Here is a 24,812-nt window from a genome sequence, read left to right as displayed (position 1 = left end):
TGAGTTTGTTATCCATTCCTATGTTACTGTATTATGTTATAAAACAATATATCCAAGAATGAAAAGTTTTTCCCGTAACAAGGGAAAGACTAGCCAACTAGTCCTGCCATTGAGCAGCCCTCCTTATACTGGCCTTCACTGGAGTAGAAAAATTTAAATACATCAATTGCCCATTTAAAAACATCATAGTAGTGGGTGTCTACTGTGCTTCAAATATGGTTTGGTGGGTAAGGTTCTGTCACGTCCTTGCCAAAAACAATTTATGTGCAAAAACTGAGCAAAAAGAAGTATGGCAACAGGCATCCCAATCTAAATTCATAGATTGACCACATGAAATTTTTAAAAAACAGAAATAAATGACATATTTTTCACTAGACTTCTCTATGCTCATTTGCCTTAGAAATTCTTTTTTATTTAATGTGTAGGAATGTCTATTTTTTTCCACCTGGAGAATGTGATTTTGAAACTTTTATATTTACTTATTGAGTAATAAAAACAGTTTGTATATTTTTGTTTGTCACTTTTAGAAAATGAAACAAACTTCCTGTATGCTATTTTTGACTTCTAATAAATGCAATTCTCTTCACTGACATCCACTTCTGAATTCTTCCACTCTCAGGATTCTTCACATCAATTACAGGACCTACAACTTCAATAAAATTACCAGTATCTAAAATTCATTTTCTCAAGGAGCAGTAGATGTCATGGACTCCAAATCACATCCATTAACATCCCAGCCAAATCCAAGAGGATTGCTCTTTCCCCTGTCCCATATGTTACTCATAGCTAATTAGTTACCTTTAGTTTAACAAAACTTTGGAATTTGAGAGACTGCTTCATTTTTTAAAATATATTCACACAAAGGGTCTTTTCAAATGATAGTGTAACAGAGTCTCAGAACAGGCACTATTATATGAGAGGATTGCAAAAAACATCAATAAGTTCTTCTACAATATGCAAACAATAAGAAAAAGCGAATATTCTTAATATAATATTGAATATTCATCCTTTCTTAAGACAACTTGAACAAAAATTGCTTTCAGTGCTTACTGAAAGGCTCTTTTGCATCATGACTTATGCAAGTTCCAGGTGTGAGCAGGTTTTTGGAATCCAAAGAAACCTAACAGAGCAAGAAACAAGAGAGCCACTTGTGAATCAAACTGTTGTTAATTCTACGGGTAAAAATAAAAGGTGTGACACAACAGGAGAAATGGTACTGTTCTGTTGGGAACACCAGCATATGGTCAGGACCCATGCCAGTAACAGCAGGATCCCAGTTCTTCCTGTTCAAGTCACAGACTCCTGATATAACAATTTATCTGTTCTCTAGGTCAAAAGTTAAGTTGCAACCTTTCCAAAATTCATATTAAGAACAAAACACAAGTGGCTGGGATATAAATGGTTTATAAATGGATATAAATCTAGGTGAGGTAACTGAAGGAATGCACTACCGCAACAGCTTTGTCTTTTTAACTTCTTTCCTAGTAAAAGACACACGATTATCTTGCTAATAATCCTGACAACATTCTCCATCAGGTGACAAAGATGAAAAAAAAAATTGATTTGATCCCTTGTTTAAAATAGAGCAAGTGGTTATGCTGCTGTCAATGTCCTTTTTAGGTCTGCCTTAGTAAGATTAACCTTAGTTTCCTTGCCAGTCTACCAATAATGAAAACTTGAGTAAAAAACCTGACACTCACTCCTTGCTTTAATAAACCACACAAAGGAATGAAAGGAGCTTTTCGTCACTGGACAGATGGATGTGGACAGAAGAGCTTTGACAAAGTCACTCTCTCACAGAAGGAAGCTGGTGTTTGCTGCACTAGCTTCATAGTCTGTCCAAAGAGAGTGCTATTATTTTGCAGTACAAGAGAACGAGCCACTTCTAAAGGAAAAACAAAGTATTGTCCAGGAGAAAGAAAGTAAATCATAAAGAGGTAAGAACAGTCAGGAATAGCTATCTGCCTGGGAAAAAATAACCATGGACATTACTGTTTTCAGTAATTTCATTTTTCCTCTATATTTGAAACATTTTGAAATGCTGAAGTTACACAAATTTTGAATTTCTACCTGTTTTTCACAATTCATGATTAAAATGTTCTTACACTACAGAACTTTCTTATGGTGAGGAGCCTTGAACTACAACTACAATTGTTGAAGTGTAATCAGAAGATCCTTTTGAATAGGTGAAGTATCAAAAGTCACCAAGGCAAAATTGAGACTGTATAAACTTCTACCAATATTTGGTAAGAGCAAAATATGATATTAGCTGTGCCTTTAGCAGAGTACACCACTTTCTTTAATGAAATATGACCATTTCTTTCACTTGTTTCAAAAAGATGGTAAATCCTGAAAGTAATCAATATGCTTGATATAATTAAGAAAATGGGGAAAAACAACCTTTAGTTAAAAAGTATTAATAATTTACCATAATTCTAATTAATAATATGTAGGTTTTAAATACTGTTCTGGTGGCATTTCAGAATATGAACATTACTACTTGACATCTATCATCAGTATTTAAGATTTGACCAGTATTTCTTCAAACTATGTAAGTATTTGTTAATAAAGAGAAAAAAAAAAGAACACCAGAAAACTGAAGTCCTAAAAGATCAAACATCAAAAATCCTTAATTTCAATTATTAAAACAGTCGATTTCTTTTTGAACTTAGTTTATTATTTCAAATAGATACATTTATATTTTCTGAGCACCTGTATGTAACTATGCTACTGTGTTTCCCTCCTACAAACAGAATTAAATTAAATATAATACATTTATAGCTACTAAAAACAATTTATTTGTGGATTCTTGTCTAAACTCTTCTTCCTGCTTCCAGTTCACCTAAAAGAAAAACGAACCAATCATGATGACTCATCTGTAAAGTAGAATTAGAGATCTTTCAGACATCAGAGTATAAAACAGCGTACATTAGTAGCTGAAGATGAAAGCTAACCTGTTCCTAGTTAAGTTCAGCCTCTACCTTTACTATTGGTCTGCCCTCTAATATGAAATTGCAATAAACCTGTTCATGAGGCTACCTGCTTTATCTTCTTTGCATTTTTAACCTAAAAATCTAATCCTAACAACTGATGTCCTATTGCACCCTTCTCCTTTTCTCATATGATAAAATCAGTTGCGGTAAATTAATGTAGTGAGGAAGACAGACTCAGCACCCCACAGGTAATTAGGCAGGTGTGCATTGAAGATGAAGGCTGGAAGAAGGTTATTTGCACGTATAGAATCACAGAATCAACTAGGTCTGAGATCAAGTCCAACCTGTGACAAAACACCACCATGTCAACCAGACCACAGCACCAACTGCTACATCCATTCTTTTCTCCAGGAATGGTGACCCTCCTGGGCAGCTCATTCTGAGATCTAATCACCCTTTCTGTGAAGAATTTCTATCCCATGTCCAACCTTAACCACCTTGGGCACAGCCTGGCTGCTCTCTGGTCCTATTGCCCCAGAGAAGAGGCCAGCCCTCAGCTGACTACATATTCCTCTCAGGGAGTTGTAGGGAGTGATAAGGACATCCCTGAGCCTCCTCTTCCCCCAGGTTCCTCCTGCCAGGGCAGCTCTTCAGTCACTCTGCCCCAAGTCTGTAATGCTGCCTGGGGTAGTTGTGGACAAGTGTCAGCACTCGGCCTTGTTGAACTGGCTGTTTTCTCTGCCATCTGTCTAGCTAATTGGATGATTGGTTGAAGGATCAGGAGCACAGCTAGTGAATTCCTTGATCCTTCTGGTAATAAGGAACAATATTGATAGGAATAGGCAGTCCATCAGGTCAACACTGAAGCTTGTGTAATCAGAAAAATATGGGGATGTTTTTGGGATTTTTAACCATGAGATCATCTATTTAACACCTGGTGTACTGACACTGGATGGGATGCATCCTTCTTAGAAGGGAAAAAGAGTTCTGGCACATTAGAACTCCACTAGAGAGGAGTAGCACACTTTATTGATAGAGATTTAAACTACCTTGGTAAGAGATCAAATCAGCCCTGCCACTGACGACCAACGGGATGGTGTGACAAACTTACAGGAACAAGCACTAATGTGATCCTTGCAGCAGCTTCAGGAGATGTTAGGTACAATGCAGCACACCTGAGACATTTCTACACTAATGCATGCAGCACGAGGAACAAACAAGATGAGCTAGACCCAGCCCCAGAGATTTGACATCACTGGCATAAGTGAAAACTGGTGGGATGAGACCTGTGGCTGGAGTGCCTTGCTGGATGGCTACAGGCTCTTCAGGAGGGACAGGCAGCAACAAGAGCTAGAGGTGTGTCACTGTACATTGTGGAGTGGCATGTACGGAGCTCACAGGCAGCAATGGCACAGTTGAGAGCCTCTGGGTAAGAATCAAGGGGAAAAATAATTCACATGTCATCTCAGGAGTCTACTACAGCCCTCCTAGCCAGGGTGATGTTGCCAACAAATCACTTCTGTGAGGTACTAAGGGATACTTCCAGGTCAACTGCCCTTGTCATTCTGGGGGAATTCAACTTGCCAGAAATCAAGTGGGAGTATCAGACAGCTGGGCCAGAAGATTCCTCAAAAATCTGGATGACAACTTTATAGAACAAGTGCTGAGGGAGCTGGCTCAGAAAGATGCCCCCATGATCTGCTGCGTGACAACGGTGGCCACAAAGTGATCAAGTTTAAAATCTCTGTTTGCAGGAGGAAAAAGTGCCAGCAAAACCTCAATCCCACACATGAGAAATGCAGACTTCAAGAGGCTCAGGGAATTAGTGAGTAAAGTCACCTGGGGAAAACCTTTTTGCAGATGCTGGGGTCTGTCAGTGCTGGTCACTTTTCAACCATCCTAAGTACACAGAAGCAAGCAATTCCCGAATAACGGAAGCCTAGCAGGTGAGGCAGAAGGCCAGCTTGACTGAACACGGATGTTTTGGAAATAAGGAGAAAAAAGAAGGTGCATGCCCAGTGGCAGCAAGGTCAAGTGACATAGAAACAATGCAGAAACGCTGTTCACCACCGTAGGAAAAGAAAAATGGTACAACCAAAGCTCAAATGGAGTTGAAATTGGACAGAATAGTGACAGCAATAATAAAAAAGTTTTTTTCAAACATGTTAATGACAAAAAAGCAGGTAAGAATAACATTGGCCCATTACAGGATGAGGGTGGTCACAAACACACATGGATAAGTCCAAGGTGCTTAATGCATTCCTTGTCTTCATCTTCAACATTTTGCAAACTAGAAGACCATGATTCCAAGAATGATAAAATCCCTGTTGACCCTGAATTTGAGAGGGATCTGCTGCATGAGCTGAATCCCTATAAATCTACAGGGCCTGATGGGATTAATTTAAGAGTCAATGAGTTAGCTGATGTCATCGCAAAGCTTCTCTCAGTGATTTTTGAGTAGTTTTGGAATTCTGGAGAGGTCTCAGTTAACTGGATACCATGGAATATTGTGATTTTCAATTGGAGGGATGTCGTCACACAGAAAGAAACTATGGACCTGACAATCTCACTTCTGTGTCCAATTAAAGCATGGAGAAAATTATTCTGGGAGGTACTGGAAAACACCTGGAGGACAACAAAGTCATCAGTCATAGCCAGCATGGCTTCATGAGGGGAAGTCCTGCTTGTCCAATCTGATCTTCTATGACAGGGTAGCACACCTAAGTTAATCTAGGAAAGCCCATTGATGTAACCTTTTTAAACTTTTGATGCTGTCTCTCACAGGATGCTCCTGGACAAAATGTCCATCCCACAGCTGGATACACTTGTCATGGGATGAGCGAGCAAGTGGCTCATGGGTCAGGCTCAAGGGGTTACAGTGAATGGGGAGACATCAGACTGGGCACCTGTCATTAGTGGGGTTCCTCAGGACTCCATCCTTAGCCTAGTTCTTCAACATTTTCATAAATGACTTGGATGTGATGCCTTTTTCAACCAAGAAATGAAATAACACACTTTTGAGATAATATTAGTATAGGAATTAATATAAAAGTGAATTTTTATTGAGGCCTCCAGAGGCAGCTATGGAAAAATGTCCACAAAAGCTGAGTTCCCACAGGAGCACATGAAGTTTTTTAAGTTTGGTAAATTAGCTTACTTGACAAAAAAATCACCAACCCAGTCCAAGCCCCTTCTAAATTCTCCCCCCTTAGATGGGACTGAACCTTGAAGACAAAAATGCATCTGAAGAGCTGTTTTTTTGGCCTTGGCTTGTAAAGAGAACCAAGATAAGATAGGGCCTTTGGAACACACTTTGTCTTTCTGCCTAGGAAAATGCTGAAATTAGTTAGGCTACAATAAGAAGTTACCAAGTTACAAATATATGTGTAAAGAATACAGAAAACACATAAAAGCAAAAAGGCAAAAACCAAAACAGCACAGACACAGGACTGGAAGGAATACTAAGTAAGTTTGCCAACACCACTAAATTGAGAACAGCTGTCAACTCCCTTGAAGGCAGAGAGGCCCTGCAGAAAGATCACTACAAATGAGAGATGAACAATCACCAACCAGATGAAGTTGAAAAAGGGAAAGTTACAGATTCTGCATCTGAGATGGGACAACCCTGGATGTACAGAGAGACTGGGGAATGGGAGGCTGGAGAGAGGCACTGCGGAAAGGGAGCTGGATATCCCCATGAACAGAAAGTGGAATCTGAATCTGAATCAGGTTGGCAGCCAGGAGGGTCAACCCTGTCCTGGGGGCATCACAGCTGGGCAAGGGAGGGGATTGTCCTGCTCTGCTCTGAGCTGGGGCAGCCTCACCTCCAGCGCTGGGAGCTGGTTTGAGCAACACAATGTAAGAAAATTTTAAAGCTATTAGAGTGTCCAAAGGAGGACCACAAGGATGGTAAAGGGTCTGGAGAGGAAGCACTATAAGGGTGGCTGAGACCTCATGGCTGAGACCTCATTGAAGCCTGCAATTTCCTCATGAGGGGAGGAAGAGGGGCAGGCACTGATCATTTCTCTGTAGTGACCAGTGACAGGACCAGGGGGAATGTCCTGGAGTTGTGTCAGAGGCAGTTTAGGGTGGATATCAGGAATTTTCATGCAGAGGGTGGTTGGGCACTGAAACAGGCTGCCCAGGGAACTGGGTGCAGCACCACGCCTGAGTTCAAAAAGTGCTCCCAGGCACACGGTGTGACTCTCAGGGCTGTCCTGTGCAGGGCCAAATGTGGACTCCATGATCTTGAACTGTTCAATTCAGAATATTCTCTGATTCTATGAATAAATGAGTCATGATAAATACCTGAAATACCTTGTTTATTTGACTCACTCCTAAGAAAGAAACTGTGATACATACCACATGCATAACTTCTTACCTTTTCATAAGGGGAGCAGTTTCAAATGTACATATAATTTACTTTGAAAATTAATCTATTTTTTAAAATCATCTCTCATGACTCATCAGCCAGTGTAAGTGCCAAAATCATGTAAATTCTGGAACTCTAAAGATCCTGGAGGACCTTGCTGGAAAAAAAAGGTACTTCCACAATGGTATATTCATGTAAAAATGAGGCCATATTTAAGAATACCTGCTCACACAGCCATATAGGTTTAGACAATTCATTAAACAACAAATGTCACTTTCCCTTCACCCTTCTGTTTCAGGATTTAAGCAAAATACACCATGACAAACAGTTTTTTGATGTATGTAAGTATCATACATTTGATGATGTAAGCATCCTTAGAAAAAAGAAGCACTCAGTACCATGACAGGAACCAGTAAGATTACATTTAGGTTTCCAAGTTTGAAAAATGTTAATTAAATTAGAAGTTTTTCTGCTTGCATTCTGTAGCTTTGACACTTTACAACTAATGACCAAACTCAAGTTCTGACTGATCTGAAGTCCAGCAAAGACCTTTTTTTCACTGACTTGAACACATTCTCAATTCAAACCTCTGTCTGCTATATGTAACACAGCACAACAAAAAATGATTGCTTTGGGGCTTACTAATGGCTTTTCTGCACTTGGCTTCATCTCCTTGCCATAAATCAAGTTCCAAGTGACAGTAGCTTTTTGCAAAAAAAAAAAAAAAAAAACCAAAAAAAAAACCTGGCAACTTTTCAGCCTCTCAATTCTCTTTCTTTGAAAGTCATTTTGCTGCAGGTATAATGAAGAGGGCTTCCCAGATAGCCTACTTCCTTATCTATACAGCCAAAACCCAAATAAATCTCTGTGTGAACGACGGTAGAGGTTGTCTATACAGATTTGTTTATCTTAGCAGCTAGGCTGATAATGGCATTTAAGATGATATATTTTATGAAAATAAATTACAGCCCTAGTGAAAACATGGCAGAGCAACAGGTGAAACAATGGAATATATGGGAGCTAAGATGAGCTTTTGAGCTTGGTACTAAGCTAGGAACACTGAATTTCCAGTTATTTAAAAAAATACACTTTTTAACTGCCATTCATAGCAGTATTCATAAAAGATGGATTTCTTTACAAGTATATTCACTGCAATGATGAACAGTACTTAGTCAAGTTAGACAGGCTACAAAAATATGGCTATAATGTTCTAATACAATTAATGGCTGGGAATATGAATGAGCATAGAAAGAACAAGATGATTTTATATTCAGAAGAAATTGTGCTGATTAAAAACGAAGTGATTTGTGAAGCTAAAATTTTCAGCATTCTTCTTTGAATGCTCTTTGTTCTAATTACTGTCAAATAAATAATACTTACTATAATTTAATAATATATAATATATAATATGTAAATAGGATAATGGAGAATATAATATTTCATTAGTAAGCAATTGCCAACAGTCCAACTGCCCAACCACTTCAGGGCTGAACAAAAGCCAAAGCAAGTATTAACAGCATTATCCAAATGCCTCATAAACACTGACAGGCTTTGAGCACCCCTCTAGGAAGCCTGTTCTACTGTCTCGCTAAAGAAATACTTTCTGAGGTTCAGGACTCAACCTTGAGCTTAACATTAACCTACAGAACCAGATCTTTTTCTGAAAAGCTGCTATTCAGTCACTCCTCCCACAATGTGATCTTGAGCTCTAGGTGAAGAATTTGGAATTTGAATTTAAATTTTGTCTCATTAATTTTTGTCTAATCTGCATAGAAAAGCCTGCAAGGCCAAGCTGCAAGAGTCAACAGCACCTCCCATTTTTGTATCATCAGCAAACTGGCAGATACAAAATGGTGCACTCTCCTATAGGCAGATATACCCTGAAATGTTACAAAAGACCAGTGTCACAAGCCAAGATTTAGGTGCACTGAACGTCCTAATGAAACACCTGGCTCTAATCAGTGCTTTCTGACTCTATTTGACTGAGAAGTTTGCTGAAGTGTTTACACTTGAAGAATTACCTCATTATTCTGTTTTGCTGTTGCCATATTAACCATACACTGACACTGCAGATCACAAGATGCATTCAATATACATAAAAAATGCTAAAATTCTACTACTACTATCTAACATCCTATCATAGATTCTTCACAACAGTAAATCATTTTAATAGAATAGTTTAAATCACTATGGACATAAGACACAATTTTGCATGTTTTATTCATTTGCAAGTGAAGAAATTTCACTTGCTACTGAGTTAGCAAGATGCTTCTTACTGCATCTTGCTAAGAAGTTAAACAGAACAGTAGTAAGACAGGTGTAGTTCTTTACATTAGTTTAAAGCACATACTGAAAATACTTGAAGTTATATATATTATACCAGGATTTTATATCCTGTCTAAGCCTTGGAGGTTCGTAGGTTTCTCTCTCCCAGAAGAGATACTTAAATCACAGTTCTTTCAACCTCCTGCCACACTAATGCAACAAAGCCTCTTTTCCTTTGTGGAAATGAAAGTCACTGCTTCAGAACTGTTTTATTTCTAGTCCTAATAAACAGGAAATTTTTATTTTGTCAAGGTCTGTTGAATTTCATCTTCCTTTTAATGTCTGTATGTTTGCCAAAAATATTTTGAATACTTTAGTATGTGTTTTTCATTTTAATTTTTGCTTCCTACATCCAGTTCTTGAAAACTTAGGAATTACAATAATAAACACCATTTTATGACCTGTTACCAGGCTAAGCAAGCCAAAGCGTTACAGAAGCTTTCTCTTAATTTCTAAATTACTTTTTCAGATATATATGCAAAAGCATTCTTACTGGGAATCTTCTGTAGTTGAAGATTAGCATTTATCATATTAAAATGTATTTAATTTTACTGTCAGCTCAGTACACTAGTGCCAAACACATCCTACATTTCAGCAAACATTTCTGTCACCCTAATGGTACACTTGATAAGACACGAGTGTTCAAAGAGATGGCTAGCATGGAAACATGAAGACAAGCCTACTTTATGAATATATGCCTTTTTCTAGTAATTGCCTTTGTTTCCTTATGCTACACTAGACATCTCATATGAAGATCTGCTGTGATAACAATTAAATTGAAACTATCAAGAGGCTAAAACCACTGAGTTCTTTACAGATATAGATACAGATACAATGACACTGTCAGAGGTTGAGAAACTAATCACCATATCATCTTCTTAAACAGAAAATCCCTAGAATTACATTTTTAAAATCAGTATGAAATACTGGCAAGAAAAAAAAAATCCCTAGAATTCTTCTGTCTATTTTACTTTTGTGTTGTGCAACTCAAAAACTACATTGCTAATTAATATCACAAGAGTCTGCTAAGTGAGTGGACATACTGATATATAAAATGCATCCAAAATTGAGGCCAGAGATTATAACGAAAACAGGAAACATGGCATTTCATTAACTGCATTGGATTTCATTATTCCATTGGCTTCACTTGAGAGTTTAGGCCACTGAGCAAGGAACACCTGCACAATCTCAATACCTGATACTGAGCCAACAGCACTCTAAACAAGGCCAAAGACCTTAAATCCATGCATAATGTCTAAACCCAAGAAAAGTGAACGTATTCCAAGAATTCTTGGTTCGTGAAAAAATATTTTGCACTTTTTCTTTTAGCTCATTAAAAAACACAAATAGCCCACCATTTACTAAGTAGACAAAAAGAATCAGAATGCAAATTTGAATAATAGTTTTATTTGTATTATGTTACATCCAGGCAGAAAATAGAAGAAATTAAATTTTATATGTTTAAAACATGAACACATAGCACTATGAAGTATAAAAGTTAATGCACAGAAATATATACCGTTCTCTCCACCCCACTTCCTTTGTTCAGAACAGTTAATAGTTTTATACATACTAATGCTCCACTATTTCTTGTAAAGATAATTTTTAGCATCATATCCATATGTTGTTTCTATCTGTGTCTTTAAAGAACGCAAACAAAATAGTTCCTTATTTTATACAGCAGGTCATGGCTCTTATGTTAGGATATGGCATGTTTTAGTTTTGATCTTACATCACTTAATTTTGATTCCGCTGGTAGGAGAAATATTACTCCTCCCCCTACTATATCCTTCTCCATTTTTTTACTATCATTTGCTTCTGACAGATTTCTGATGATGTAAGGATGACTATCTGTAAAAAAGGACTGAACTAATGAGTGGGGGAAAAAAGTATAAAACAAATGTGTTTTAACATTTATCTGCTCTATGTGGCTTAATTTACATTTTACAAGCAGCCAGAATATCCTCACTGTGGCTGTGAAAAACTCCTATAATTCTACATGCCATTAGATAGCAGAATGGGAATACCTAAATGGGGGTCTTGCTAAAATTAGACACTTAGCTGTTGTCTGAAAGTATTTAACAGGTGTACATTCTTAGCCAAAACTGTCAATGAAGAATTCTCTCAAGCTAAACAGAGCTGCTCTGCTTTTGTACAGTTTATTTCAGTTTCTCTTCTTAGATCAAAACTGTGAGACATTTTTTTATGAACTATCATCCATAAGGTTGTTTTCTTTCATGGATATAAGTACATTGAACATTACTGCTATAATAATTATTAATAATAACATAATTATATTATTAATATAATATTGCTGCATGTCATATTACATGCTATATTACTGATTTGAAGACAATGTTTGTCTCTTAGGAACATCATATTGCCATGAAAAGGTATGGCATAAATTATTTTCTTCTATTGCCAATTATATTTCATAAAATAAAATTAATTCTACATGTAAGTATGTGAAACAGAACTGGGTAATTTTACAGCATTTTGGTAAAGCAGAAACTTGGCTAGATGAAATTCAGTGATGTGAAATTCACTGAGAACTAGAAGTAAGCAAAATAAACCTTTGCAAAGACGTGATAGGCTGTAGTGGGCAGCAGGAAAACTTTCCCCATGCATGTTGATCTAGCAAATACAGCTGAATAATCAGTCATCTTAAAAGAATATGTAGGATGACAAAAAGCTGAATTAAATTTTACCAGTAAAAAAATGTAAGTAAAAAGTTAGGACAGATTTATCAAAAAAATCTGATATCTATGGATACCTTTGTATGACATCTTTAAAGATCTTACATCAGACTGCTCTTGATTTTCCAAAGTAAGTAATCTCTGAAAGTTCTGACAACAGGAATTTACAATGATAATTAAGAAATCTGGGACTGCTGTTTTATTATTTTTCTAAAGCAACATCTCTACTTGCTGCAAGAAGCTTTCCAATGTTTAGCTTTAAATTCATGGCTGTAGTAGGTTATTTATAACATAATGGTATGCAAGAGAAGGGAAGATCTGTAAAACTCAAACTAAGGGACAAAAAGTAACCAAAAGTTTCTCATATTGAAAAAAAATATTTTATACATTTCACATATAGAAACACAAGTAAAATATTTAAAAAGTATTAGCCATAAAAGAAACTAGGTGAGGCACTTGCCAGAAATTTATTGAAATACTTACAGTAGTTATTGAATCATTTTTATATATCTCTTAAATTACTACAACATAGTTTTTTAAAGAACTACACAAAAGTGAACAACATATACCTGTTAAATCAGCACACTCAAGTGCATATACCTAAATGCTGAACTAATACCCTGCATCATGTATTTAGAGTGATAGGCTCTTGCATGGTTACTGATTGTTGCAAAATTCGTAAGGTGCAGTACTTTCCAAACCACTACCATGTACATGCTTGCCATTAACAGAATTTAAACATATAGTACCTTTGAAGTCAGCTACGAGACATGTATTTCATAATTCTTTTTTATCCTTTTCTAGCATCAAATGTCATCACCTCATCTTTAAAAAGATCAGTAAGTCATTAAGTATTTAAAACTGTACTACATGGAAGGTTAATATTTATTTGCCAAAAATAATATTTGCATATCCAAAGAAAATATTTCAGGATAGTTTATAACATTACAGATAAATATTTCTAATTCTCTACTATTTCATAAGCCATTCCAAGAAATCTGCATGCCATTCTGTAACTGTCTGTAAGGGTATTTTCAGCTGAAGTTGTACTGGCTACCTCTCCTTTTGTTCTACAATTTCAGAAAATCCTATTGTGTGATTTTCAAGCAGCTGCATTTCATTTCTTAATCCTCCCCGCACAGCTACCCTGGAAAGGCTTTACAACATGAACTGTTAAAGTAGCATTTTCTCAGGTGGAACAACAGTGCTCCTCTTCAAAAAGAGGCTTAACAAAAATAGGACTGTAATGAAAATGCTAACTCTGGTCACGAGGTGCTGCACATACCATGACCACTGAAAGTTTAGGAAGTTTTGGGGAATGATACTCCTTTGGCTCTTCAGAAGTCTTATCATGCAATATATGATTGAGATAAATGTCCTTCCAGTGCACTGAGCTCATGCACAGGTATTTTCTTAGTTCCCTTATTTCTCTTCATCCCACTTTCAAAGGCCTGTCTTACTAGTAACCACCCGGCATTAATCACTGTGACTATACAGCAAACAGTTTCAGATAAACACTGGTATACATCGTTTATATAGTTCCAGCTGGAACACAGCAAATTTCTCCTACTGTGCAGATAATATCCAGAATATGTACAGTCCTTCCTCCCATTTGTCTAGAAATAAGAGACATCCCACTGCGCATTTTCCAACACTATAGCCGTGCCACTCCATTTGCCTAATACCTATGCCCTCTAAGATAGCTGTCCCAGATGACAGATGACTTCCAAATGGTTCCTTCTCATTTCAGTACTACCAGGTAAAGTGAAAATAAAGAAATGAGCTTCTATTACCATTGAATCTATTCAACACAGCAGCAGAAACAAAAACGGTAACACCTCAGATTTATGGTCCCTGATTTGGAATTGTTTAGGGGTCTTTTTTGTTTGGTTGGTTGCTTTTTCCTAGTTTTGATGTTCTTTTTTATTTTAATGTGGAAATGTTGTGCACTTCTGAGAGTCTCATAAAAATCTCTCACAACTACCTCAATACCTATGTGTATCACCGGACAGGGAAACTCTATATAGTAAACATTTAGGGTTTTTTTCAATTTCATTTTGCACTGCAGTTAATGTTTGACATTGACTTGACGAGTTTCTAATAATATCAAAAGGAATTGCCATCCTAGGCACTTCCCATAGAAATGTTACTTTTTTCAGATTTACATACTGCCTGTGGTACACTGATGCTGTTTGCCATATTTTTGTAATGCAGAGTATCAACGTAATCATCACGAATAAGAGAAAATTGTGTGTCAAGACAAACAAACAGCCTTCTGCATAAATGTCCTGCTGTAGACTCTCTCTGCTTTCCAGACAGCAAGGAAAACATAGCAAACCAGAGCAACATTAGAATACACATATCGTGCTCCACATCCTTAAAACCTGCACATGTCTGTGCTCTACTCACGTACCTTAGCAACAGCTGAAGCTAAAGCTTCCTGATAACCTCATGGTCTTGACAAAACTTTATAAACATTTTTTTTTTTTTCAAAATGAAAAGCAGGATTCCTGAAAATTAACTGAATAGAATTGTTGCTGGTTTCTCTACTAGAAGGAGACAACTATTTCCTCCCTCCTGAACAATTTATAGACCTGTATATGACTAGACTGGTGTATATACACTAGAACCCTTGTCCTGCAAGTAGGGAAAATCTTTGATATCCACCACTGACAAGACCTAAGAAACAGATTTAGGTGGCTTTAACATTAAATGAATGGACAGTAAAAGGAAAGCTATTTCATCTCTAATGTCTGGGGAGTATAGGAAGATCCTACACTTTATTGCTTTTTATTACTTATACATAGATCACAAAATAGGTAGGGTTGAAAGGGACTGCAGTGGGATCATCATGCCAAACCTCCCTGCTCACGCAGGGTCCACTGAGAACACATTACACAGGATTGCATCCAGACAGTCCTTAAATATCCCCAGTGGGGGAGACTCCACAACCTTCCTGGGCAATCTGCTGCAGGGCACAGTTACCTCCACACCAAAGCAGTTCTTCATGTTCAAATGGAACTTCCTGTGCCTGAGTTTTTCTTCCTGGGACCTCTTGTCCTTTTGCTTGGCACCACTGAGAAGAGCCTGGTTCATCTTCTTTGCACTTCCTTTTCAGTTACTTATGAACATTGATAGGATTACTTCTCAGTGATCTCCTCTCCAGGCTAAACATGACCATTTTCCTAAGCCTTTCCTCATAAAAGAGATGCTCAAAACCCCTCCTCAACTCTGCAGACCTTTGCTCCAGCAGCTCCATGTCTCCTTTGTGCTGAGGAGCCCAGAACTGGACACAGAGCCCTGGATGTGGCCTTGCCAGGGCTCAGTAGAGGGGAAGGATCACCTCCCTCCACCGCTGTCAATGATCCTTCTAACGCCCCTCAGGGCACCACTGACACTCCTGGCTAGAAAGGCATGCATGTTAAGCACCAATACATAAAAGAATCAAAGCACCATTCCACTCTTACATTTCTCAGGACAAACTTTCAAAACAAAGAGCTTCAAAATAAATAGCATGGACTCCTCTTGTCTGCCTGTTTCCAACATGCAACTTCTCTTTTCAAACCTTGTTCCCCTTCAGCATTTTCATGTGGGTGAATTCATCCTGGAAAGCAGCCAACTTCTTTATATACAGAAAATCAAAAGCAATTTGCAATTATCTCAAGCATTCATTCTTGGTCCAGACTCTCACAATATTCAGCCTAACAAGTGCAAGTTTAGCCTGGAAAATTTCCTGATTTACTCTAGTAAGAGCAAAAAGGATTCAAGATTTTGTCTCGGGCAAGACCTTGAAATATTATCATCTTTAGATGCCTTTTCTGCCCTTCTTCCTTCTCACACTGTAATCTTCTAGTACCTATAAGCTAAAAACTTTTCTATACTCCTATACACCCAAATAATAAAAATTTGCCATAGTATAGGAGCCTAATAAAACATGGTAGCATCTGTAATGCATGGAACTTGTTACTCTGCATGGCATCAGAAAAACTGACAAATTCAGCTGTAAAGACACAGATATATCAGTAAAAATGTTGCTGTTCCATGCTACAGAAATGATTTTCAGCAGCCAAGCTGGGATTTGCAAAACAATCAAACAAAATGAATGTAGGTAGACACTTCTGCTCCTGGAATCACTCTGATTTCACTGACATTTTATATTAGGATTGCAATACTTGCAGGCTGAATTGTGAGTAAAATCTGACTTCCACCTCTGGATGACATCTTGCAAGAGGCACAAATACCAAACTGAGTCTGTGATAGATCCATTGCAGAACAATCAGAAGAACATAAGAAAGTTATATAGGCATCTTCTTCAATCCAGAGTCACATACATACCACAGGAATGAGTAAAGCATAAGAAACCACAGACCCAACTCACTCTGTTTTTTATTTCATTAAATCTAGTTAATTCCTGTTCACATCTATATTTATTCCTACAGCAGCTCTATGAGGCAGAGGTACTCTTTCCCAAAAAGGCATTATCAATTGAGTGTTTTTCCACAAGGCTACTGTAGCAAACTCTACAAGTTTAAGATTTGTCTAAGTTTGCAAAGTAGAGGCTTTGCAGTAATAGAATTATCTTCCAGGCTAATGCCTTTAGCACTGAATTATGCCATGTCTTGGGAAGTAATACAGCAAACCACTGTACTTTTAGCAATTCAAATTTTAACCCCACCAAAACTTCCTAATAATGTCCTGGTTCTCTGCAGGCTCCTTGCTTCTCTGACATTACCCTTTTATCTAAATCCACAGTCACAATATGTTCATGAGTTCTCGTACTCCCGTTCCCAGTTTCAGATTAAATCCATAAATCTACTCCTGGGGCAAATATATTTCAGCAGTTGCAAAAGCTGTATGTATTATGGTTGGATGTAATGCTCAATCTTTATATTTCAGTGGTTTTAATTAAAAAAAAATTTAATTAAACTTGAAATTTATTTTAATTTTAACTTCAGAACCAATAATGTTTTTCCATTAGTCATTTACATACCCCTATAATTATGGATTGCTTTTAAACCAGGATGCAATACTAGTGTTGTCTAAAGTAGGCACTGAGCCACTATTATTGCTCTTATTATCAAGCAAAAAATAAGCAGCAAAGCTACATATGGTTTATAAAAAATTAATAATCAATAAGACTAGTAAAGAAACAGACCACATTGTATAGTCAGCTAGTTTTGACACTCAGACACCCCCTCTATCTTTTGCAACTGCTGTGGTTCTTGGTAGAGAGATACGAGGGCTGTTGCTTCTCTACAAAAGCCAAAATGAGAACTTCAGTCTAGAGCACACTCTTTCAAAACACATGCATGCACATTTCATGATCAGCAGTCTTGTAAATACATTTTAAGAAACTATGAACACAAAGAATACTATTTCCACCTGAGTTTTCACACTATTTTCTGCTTTTCCTCACTCCTCTTCCCAATTTCCCTTTAATTTGCAAAACTTTTAATGGTATATAAAAATGCCACTTTTAAGTTTATTTTCAACAATGTGGAAGCTGTCCGTAAGACGTGCTCCTAAATAAATAGTTAAGAACAGGTGCTGTTAAAATATCAGTCTACCAATCTTCTTGTTTACACTGGCTAGACTTGGAAGAATTTTTAAATTGTAATATAAGGAACAATCATGGCATTAGAGGTGACAGTTTTAAATACTGAAAAGGTTTGCTTACATCAGACTTCCTCTAGAAAAAAATATGCATGTCCTTAGGGTTATTATTTGATATATATGCACATAGTGCAGGTAGTGGTCTCCAACACAATGTCATGACTGTCTGAAATGATTAAAACAGCTAGTAAAATTATAGAACTTTTTTTTCTAGTAAAAATCCACCTTCAGAGAATAACAGGAAAAAAGAAATCCTTTTGTCACCCTATGTTGCTTGGGATAGAGGATCAAGAAAAAAACATATTGCAATTACACATACCACAAATTTTCCTCTAAATTCTGTAAAGCTGTTTAATCATCTTCAATTCCTATAAACAGGCACCTAGTAATTCTGCAAACCTTGTAATGCCATGTAATATCAAAATACAAGACAGTAATCTTCAGTCATAAAGCCAGCCCTGCAAACAGAAGAGTGTGATATTTCATAGTGTCTCCACATCCAGTGTCTATCCATTTCCAGATGACAAAACAAAATGTTCAGGTCGTTTGACTACTAGTATTTTCTCCTCTGAGTATTATCTAGACAGTGGGCTTGGAGTACATTAATATCCTTACCCCTGACATAGTTGAAAAAATTGCATTTTTTCTTTGCTGTTTTCAAAAACTTCTTACTCAAATAATGCAGTTCAGGTGACATATATTTGAAGAGGAAGAAGCCTCCAACTTTTTGATGATTATCTCTTGCAGTACAAATTTTGCAGCAGCTTATCCTCTAAAAATTGTTCCTGCAACTTTTCAAGGACACTGTTAATTGAGCAAATTTCCATGTAAATCTGATTGAACAAAGCTAAGGTACTCAGGGCAGCACTGAAATGTGAGTCAAATGCATTCATAAAGTGGTTGTCTTGAACAGTAATTGATATAATAACCCGTTGCATGTGGTACTCCTGTTTCACTTATTTCTTCTTTTCTTCACTCTTACCTGTCATGCCCCACATACTCACATTACCAATTTATGGTCAAAAGTCATGAACACAGTGGTCAAGTATTATGTAAAAAAGTTTACAATGAACAGCATCACGACTGCAGAAAGGTCCATTTGTCAAGAACTGTATTTAACTTTGCCAGAGAGAATCACAGCTTCACAACAATGAAGTACTTTGAGCTCCATAATGTGGATTAGTTTTACTTAGAAAGAACTTACCACGTAAAACAGTGAGCCTTGTGGACACACTTATTTCCCCAACACTGTTGGAAGCCACACACTCATAAATAGCTTCATCTCGTGGTGTGCGCAGTGGTTGTATTCTGAGAACTGATCCAGATCCATCATCAAACTCTATTACCTATAAAAGGAAACAAAAGCTGTCACAGATGTTGTTACAAATACCTACCCCTCAGGTAATCTGTTCATGAGCAGTTAGTGGCCTGTTGGTATCCAAGTCATCAAAGACAGGTTTGTTTTCCAAATTTATGTACCAAGACAAATTCCAGTCATATGGGAAAACATTTAAGTGGCAATACTTGCAACATATATTGCTGTTCAGTGAGCACCCAGTGGCCACTTTAATATAGCTTCAAGAAATAAAGGACAAAATCAAATGAGCAAACGAAAAAACACAACCCAGCAACAAGGGCTGTAAGAAAAAAAGTCTGTGACTTAATGCTCTCCTATTCTGAAGTTCACCACCAATACCTCTCAATTCTCTTAATTAAAGTACTCTAATCTTCAAATGACAGTTACATTCATTTTAACTGCTGCCAGCTACATTCCCCCTCTACTCACAGAGTGCAGCTCCCTCTCTCATTTGGTCCCAAAGTTAAAAACTGCAATTTCTCAACCAAACAGGATGACTCAGTTTAGGTTTGGACTTAACCCACAAAATAAGTCAATTTATCCAACATTTATTCAGGAGACTAAATAATAAAGCTGAACTTCTAAGATTCAGCTTTAAAATTGCAATGTTCACACAAGAATTAGTAACATTTATATGAGAAAATTCACTGAAGAGATCTTATTTCCTTCTTGATCTGCAGTCAGAATCACATCAAATATTGGTGTGTACTGCAATGGTCTGTAGTCTGGAAAAAAGCCTTCTTAATAATTAAGTAATAGCAATAATCTGTTTAATCTACTTCTAAAAAAGTAAATTTTGAAAAACCACTGAGAGATATCAGTAAGACATCACACAAATGGCACTTATAAAAAAGGAGTTTTTTCTTTTGTTTTCCTCTACAAAATAATTAATATCTGTCCAAAATCTATACATACATGCACAGTGATTCACATACATGCACACCTGTTTTGTGTCTTTCTGCCTTATTTTCACACAAGCAACCTACCAGATCTCTGTACATGTTGACAATAAGAGAGATATAAAGTCCAGGGTTAGAAATTAGGGTAAACATGCCCTGCATCTCGCTGTTTTCATTGTAGGAATTTCTCAGTTTCTGCTTAGTGTTGGGAGAGGTGAAAGTAAGATAAAAACTCTGGAGTTTTTTGATACTGAGTTTGTATCATAGCACATAGGATGCATTACTTTTTCTTGTTCTTTCACTAAAGTCATTCCTTAAACAAATCTCAAGACAAAATACCCACTTGATATTAGCACAATTAAACAAATAACTAGAATTCTTTATAAATTGACATTTATGAGGGTGAAAAAAATTTCACAGTCTTTAAGCAGCCAGACCGACAATTTACAGATAAAAAATGTGAGCGCAGAATCCAAATAGTCACAGACATACTTAAAAAAGAGTTATTGCTATTATTTAAACCTGAATGCGGAATGAACGTATTTGGACAGACACTGAAAACAATTGCAGCAGATTGGATTGGGCAATACAGCAGAGATTAAGTTTCAAGTCTGATGTCTCAAAAATTATGTACATAAAAGGGATTTATTTTTCATGTGATAAATTCTCCCCTTTCCTGCATACCACAGCTAGTTAATTCCTAACTCTTCCCCATTTATTGAATGAAATTTTATTTTTTTTATGACAGAGATTTTTTAACAAAAGCATTTTTGCACACAGGGTAGAATGATGCCATTTTTAACATTTATTTTTCCCTTTTCTGTTCCTTTTTAAGTTCCTCTGAGAAGGACTTCTCAGTAAATTAAATCAGATTTTGTAATTTCTATTATTTGAACTAATTTGAAGGAAGAGGAGAAAAAAAAAGATCTTCATTCATCTGTATCTGCAATATAAATAAAAGCTGAAAGATTAATAGAGAAGACTCTCAAGGTCTTACTGTATATTTTAATTTCAGAAGCAATGCCTGGCTTTCACTGCTATTCTCAGTAAGTGGGGAGAATTAGCTCCTGAGCAGGAAATTTCAATGACAATAGTCTTCAAACATATAAACAGTCAAGAGAGGAAATAAACTGTTTGTTCCCCAGTTGCTGCATACATCAAGTGCCAGCAAAAGAGCTCTGGTTTCACGTAGGGGACAAATAATCATGACAAGTTTCATGAAATCCTGTAGGAGACTTTCCAAGTTTAGTAAGTTATAGAAAACCCCCTGCATCCCCAGGAAAGCATGTGGATAAGATGGATCACTAGAGTCCTTTCCAGCTCTGTTTACTGCTTAGTGGTATTTATATGAAGATAAGTGTCCAGGTAAAACATTTTAATGTCTTTCATCATTAAGTAACTAAGTGAAGTATACAAAATACTAGATTGAAAGAATAGGGAAAGAAACCAAACTAAATATTCTCTTATTGGTCCAGCTGAAAATCCCAGATATTTCTTGTTTCCCAAATGTTTCCTATGTCTCTTTTGAATCTCATTTCTACTGTTGTTCTTTTCTTATTCAGAGATTCTGTGGCATGAATTTACAGCCTTACTTGGAATAGGAAGAAAAGCTGCTTAAAATAATGATTTGGTATGCACACTTTGTAACTGCTCTGCTCAGTGGACATGATCAAAATTATAAAACACTTGGCAAGTGTCATGTATTTCTTTGAATACACTCCATCTTACTTGGCTATACTGTTTGTTCAACAGCCCACTAAAGGCATTTTCTAAACATTTTAAGGTTTTTTTAGAATTACATTCAAATAATTTTATGGAAATAAAACTTCATTTTTTTGTTTATTCTTCCTAAAAACAGGCACACAAGTACCTAGAAAGCAATATATTAAGGAAATAAACCATGACATATTGCAGAATAACACACAGTAAACATATAAATGCTCAATCTTTCTCTGTTTAGAATTCACTTTGAGTGAGAGTTCTGTGAAGAGAAGAGGACAAATCATGTAAAATTTATGATAAAACTTCTATGTTAATCCCTCTAGCCAATTACAGCTCTGCATATGCTCTGTAAAGTGCAAACAGTTTCTGGCACTAGGAGGTAACATTTAAATTAATTATTTTGTTTTTATGTTGTAGTAAATACACAAGCCAGAAGTTACAATGAATTTCAATGTCTTTAGGTATTTATTGAACCAAAAATCAAAAAAATAAATCTGGTTTATAGCAGAAACGCACTTCTAAAAAAATGTAACATGAAAGCCAGGACCAAAAATCTTCACAAAGGCTAACACAAATTAATATAGAGGACTTTAATATTCATTTGGTTGTTAGTAATTATATGTTAGAAAATTTGCTCATAAATGCATGTCACAACTGTTTTATATACAAATCATTAATCTTTGAACAGTTGTTTTAAAGCAAACAGAATTCTCTTACCTAACATTGAAACATTTAAGAGACAATTATACACTCTTAGTACCACTTTTGATATCCCTTCTAAAAGCTTTCCCCCATTTTCTGAGTTATTCCTTCATGTTAAAGGTCAATCCAGATTTGACATTAATTATTCTTGCCAGTGCAAGAGCAAATAATACTTTTTTTCTTATTTTCCCCAAATAACCAGAATCCTTTAAGCAGATTGTTTTTATTGTTTCCTTTAACTGAAGGTTAAAGGACAGGGGAACAACATCTTTTTCCAAGCCTTTCCCTAATTTATAGTTAAGAAAAGAACCATAAGCAAGCAAGTTTTACTTTTCCTGTTCAGCAGCAGGAACTGCAGTGCCCGTTTCATCTCCTTCCTCAACAGGGGTAAGGAATTGTGGCAGCAGAAGCAGCCAAAGGCAAGGCCTGCTCAATGCACCTTGTCACAAAAGGAGGAGGCTGGCTCTTGGGAGACAGCAGTCACTGCTCAACTGATGTCCCCACCAGCTCCTGGAAGAGACAGCAAACTGAACAGAGGCACCACAGAGCTCCTCAGATCAACCATGCTATCTTAGAAAACAGCAGCAGCAGTTTTCTTTTTAATTGCATTACCAGTTTTCAAAATTAAAAACTTCACAAAACTATTCCCACCAAATTATCCCTGATAGTCAATCCTATTTTGCTAAATCACTGTTAACAGAGCACACATAGTGGGATTAAAAACAAGACTGGAAAAAAATGTTTTTCAGAGGAACAGAACAATGGACCTAATACCTCAAATCTCTGATTGCTGACTTTCTTTCCTTTTTTGTTCCAGACAATTTTAGGTCTTGGATCTCCTGTGGCTTGACAGATGAATGAAGCAACTCCTCCTGAAACCCCTGTCTGGTCAACGGGAGTTCTTGTAAACTTTGGTGGTGCTGAAATGAACAAAAAAAATTTACCCAAATTAATCCAAGCAGTAAACATAAATTTTTAAAAAGTCACATCAAGATTTCAAAATTTAAAAAGAAGGAAGTGCTTTGTTTCTCCAGTGTTATCATTCACCTGCAAGAGAAAATGTTATTTAAAAAACCCGAAAAGGTCAGGAAAGTACTTAGAGATCTTACTAGTGAAATTTATATTAAAACCGAAATCTGATGGCATTGGAATACCAAGATCACCCATTATATTTTATCACCATTATAAATAAAAAATCCAATTTGACTTCTGTTGCAAAATGAGCTCATCAACCAACTGGAATAATATATGATTTGCTACTTGATGCTATGATCACAGGGTGTCATGAAAACAGAATGCTCACCTTTGAGACATTAACACCAGTGACATTTAGGAAGAAGCATTTATAATTTTGAGTGGTGGAGGTAAATTACTATGTATTAAAAGTCCAGGCAAAAAGGACTGTATCAGGCTTGGGCACAGTTTTGTGTATAGCACCTGTCCACTCCAAGATTCTACTATGCCAGAAAGGAGAAATAAAAAAAGATCCAGCTACCACAACAAAAAGAGATGGAGAGAAAGGGAGAAACAGTTTTGAAAGTATGAAATGCCATTTTAATTCATTATTCCTTTTCCCTTTACTTCTATTACACCAAATTGAAATTACTATTTCACTTGTGGCAAGACAAAATTTTCAAATTTAGAACAACATAATATATGACTTTTAAGTATAAAATATCGAAATCTCTAAGATTACACCTAAGCAGAGAAAAAAATAATTGAAAAACTCCTGTAAATCCTCACACAATTATCTTTTTTAGAAAAAGAATTTCTAAAGATATAATACACCTTCAGATAATGATTTAAATGATGAGATGTGAGAACTTAGGGACAATAAATGGTAAAAATCTGAAGTCTTTGTTATGAAGCCATCCTCCACTGTAGTTGCTTTATGTCATCTGTTGCAACTCATTTTTGTTCTCATCTCCATATATCAGCAGTCAGCTCCTTTATGTTTCCTACCTCTTCCCTTTTCTTTACTTTCCTCTTTTAGTTATGACAAGTATGTACCTGTGCTACACTAGTTTTCATTTCCATGTTGCTCTTCTTTAGTTCTGATGTCTAACCCCTTATTCTGTAAAACTGTTCTTTCCATAGGCAGCATTTCCTATCAGCATGATTATTTGAATGTAAGAAACCCAGCAGACTACTGTCCTGCATGTATGCAAATTGGAAGAAACAGATTAAAATTCC

General features: G+C 36.5%; 1 protein-coding gene across 6 annotated transcripts in view; it reads right to left on the bottom strand.

The window, feature by feature from the left end:
• The window catches only part of PTPRD (protein tyrosine phosphatase receptor type D), a 353,173-nt gene that overhangs the window by 196,995 nt on the left and 131,366 nt on the right, over positions 1 to 24,812 (bottom strand). For all 6 annotated transcript variants that reach the window (XM_079329956.1, XM_079329958.1, XM_079329959.1 and 3 more), the window contains exons 3-4: positions 23,394 to 23,539; positions 19,144 to 19,285 (exon numbers count right to left, since the gene is read on the bottom strand). In XM_079329956.1, coding sequence (XP_079186082.1) covers positions 19,144 to 19,285; positions 23,394 to 23,539 — 288 coding nt within the window. The remainder of the gene's footprint in view (positions 1 to 19,143; positions 19,286 to 23,393; positions 23,540 to 24,812) is intronic.

Source organism: Erithacus rubecula (assembly GCF_903797595.1).
Source record: "Erithacus rubecula genome assembly, chromosome: Z".
Lineage (NCBI taxonomy): Eukaryota > Metazoa > Chordata > Aves > Passeriformes > Muscicapidae > Erithacus > Erithacus rubecula.
This window is presented reverse-complemented; position numbering and strand designations above follow the sequence as displayed.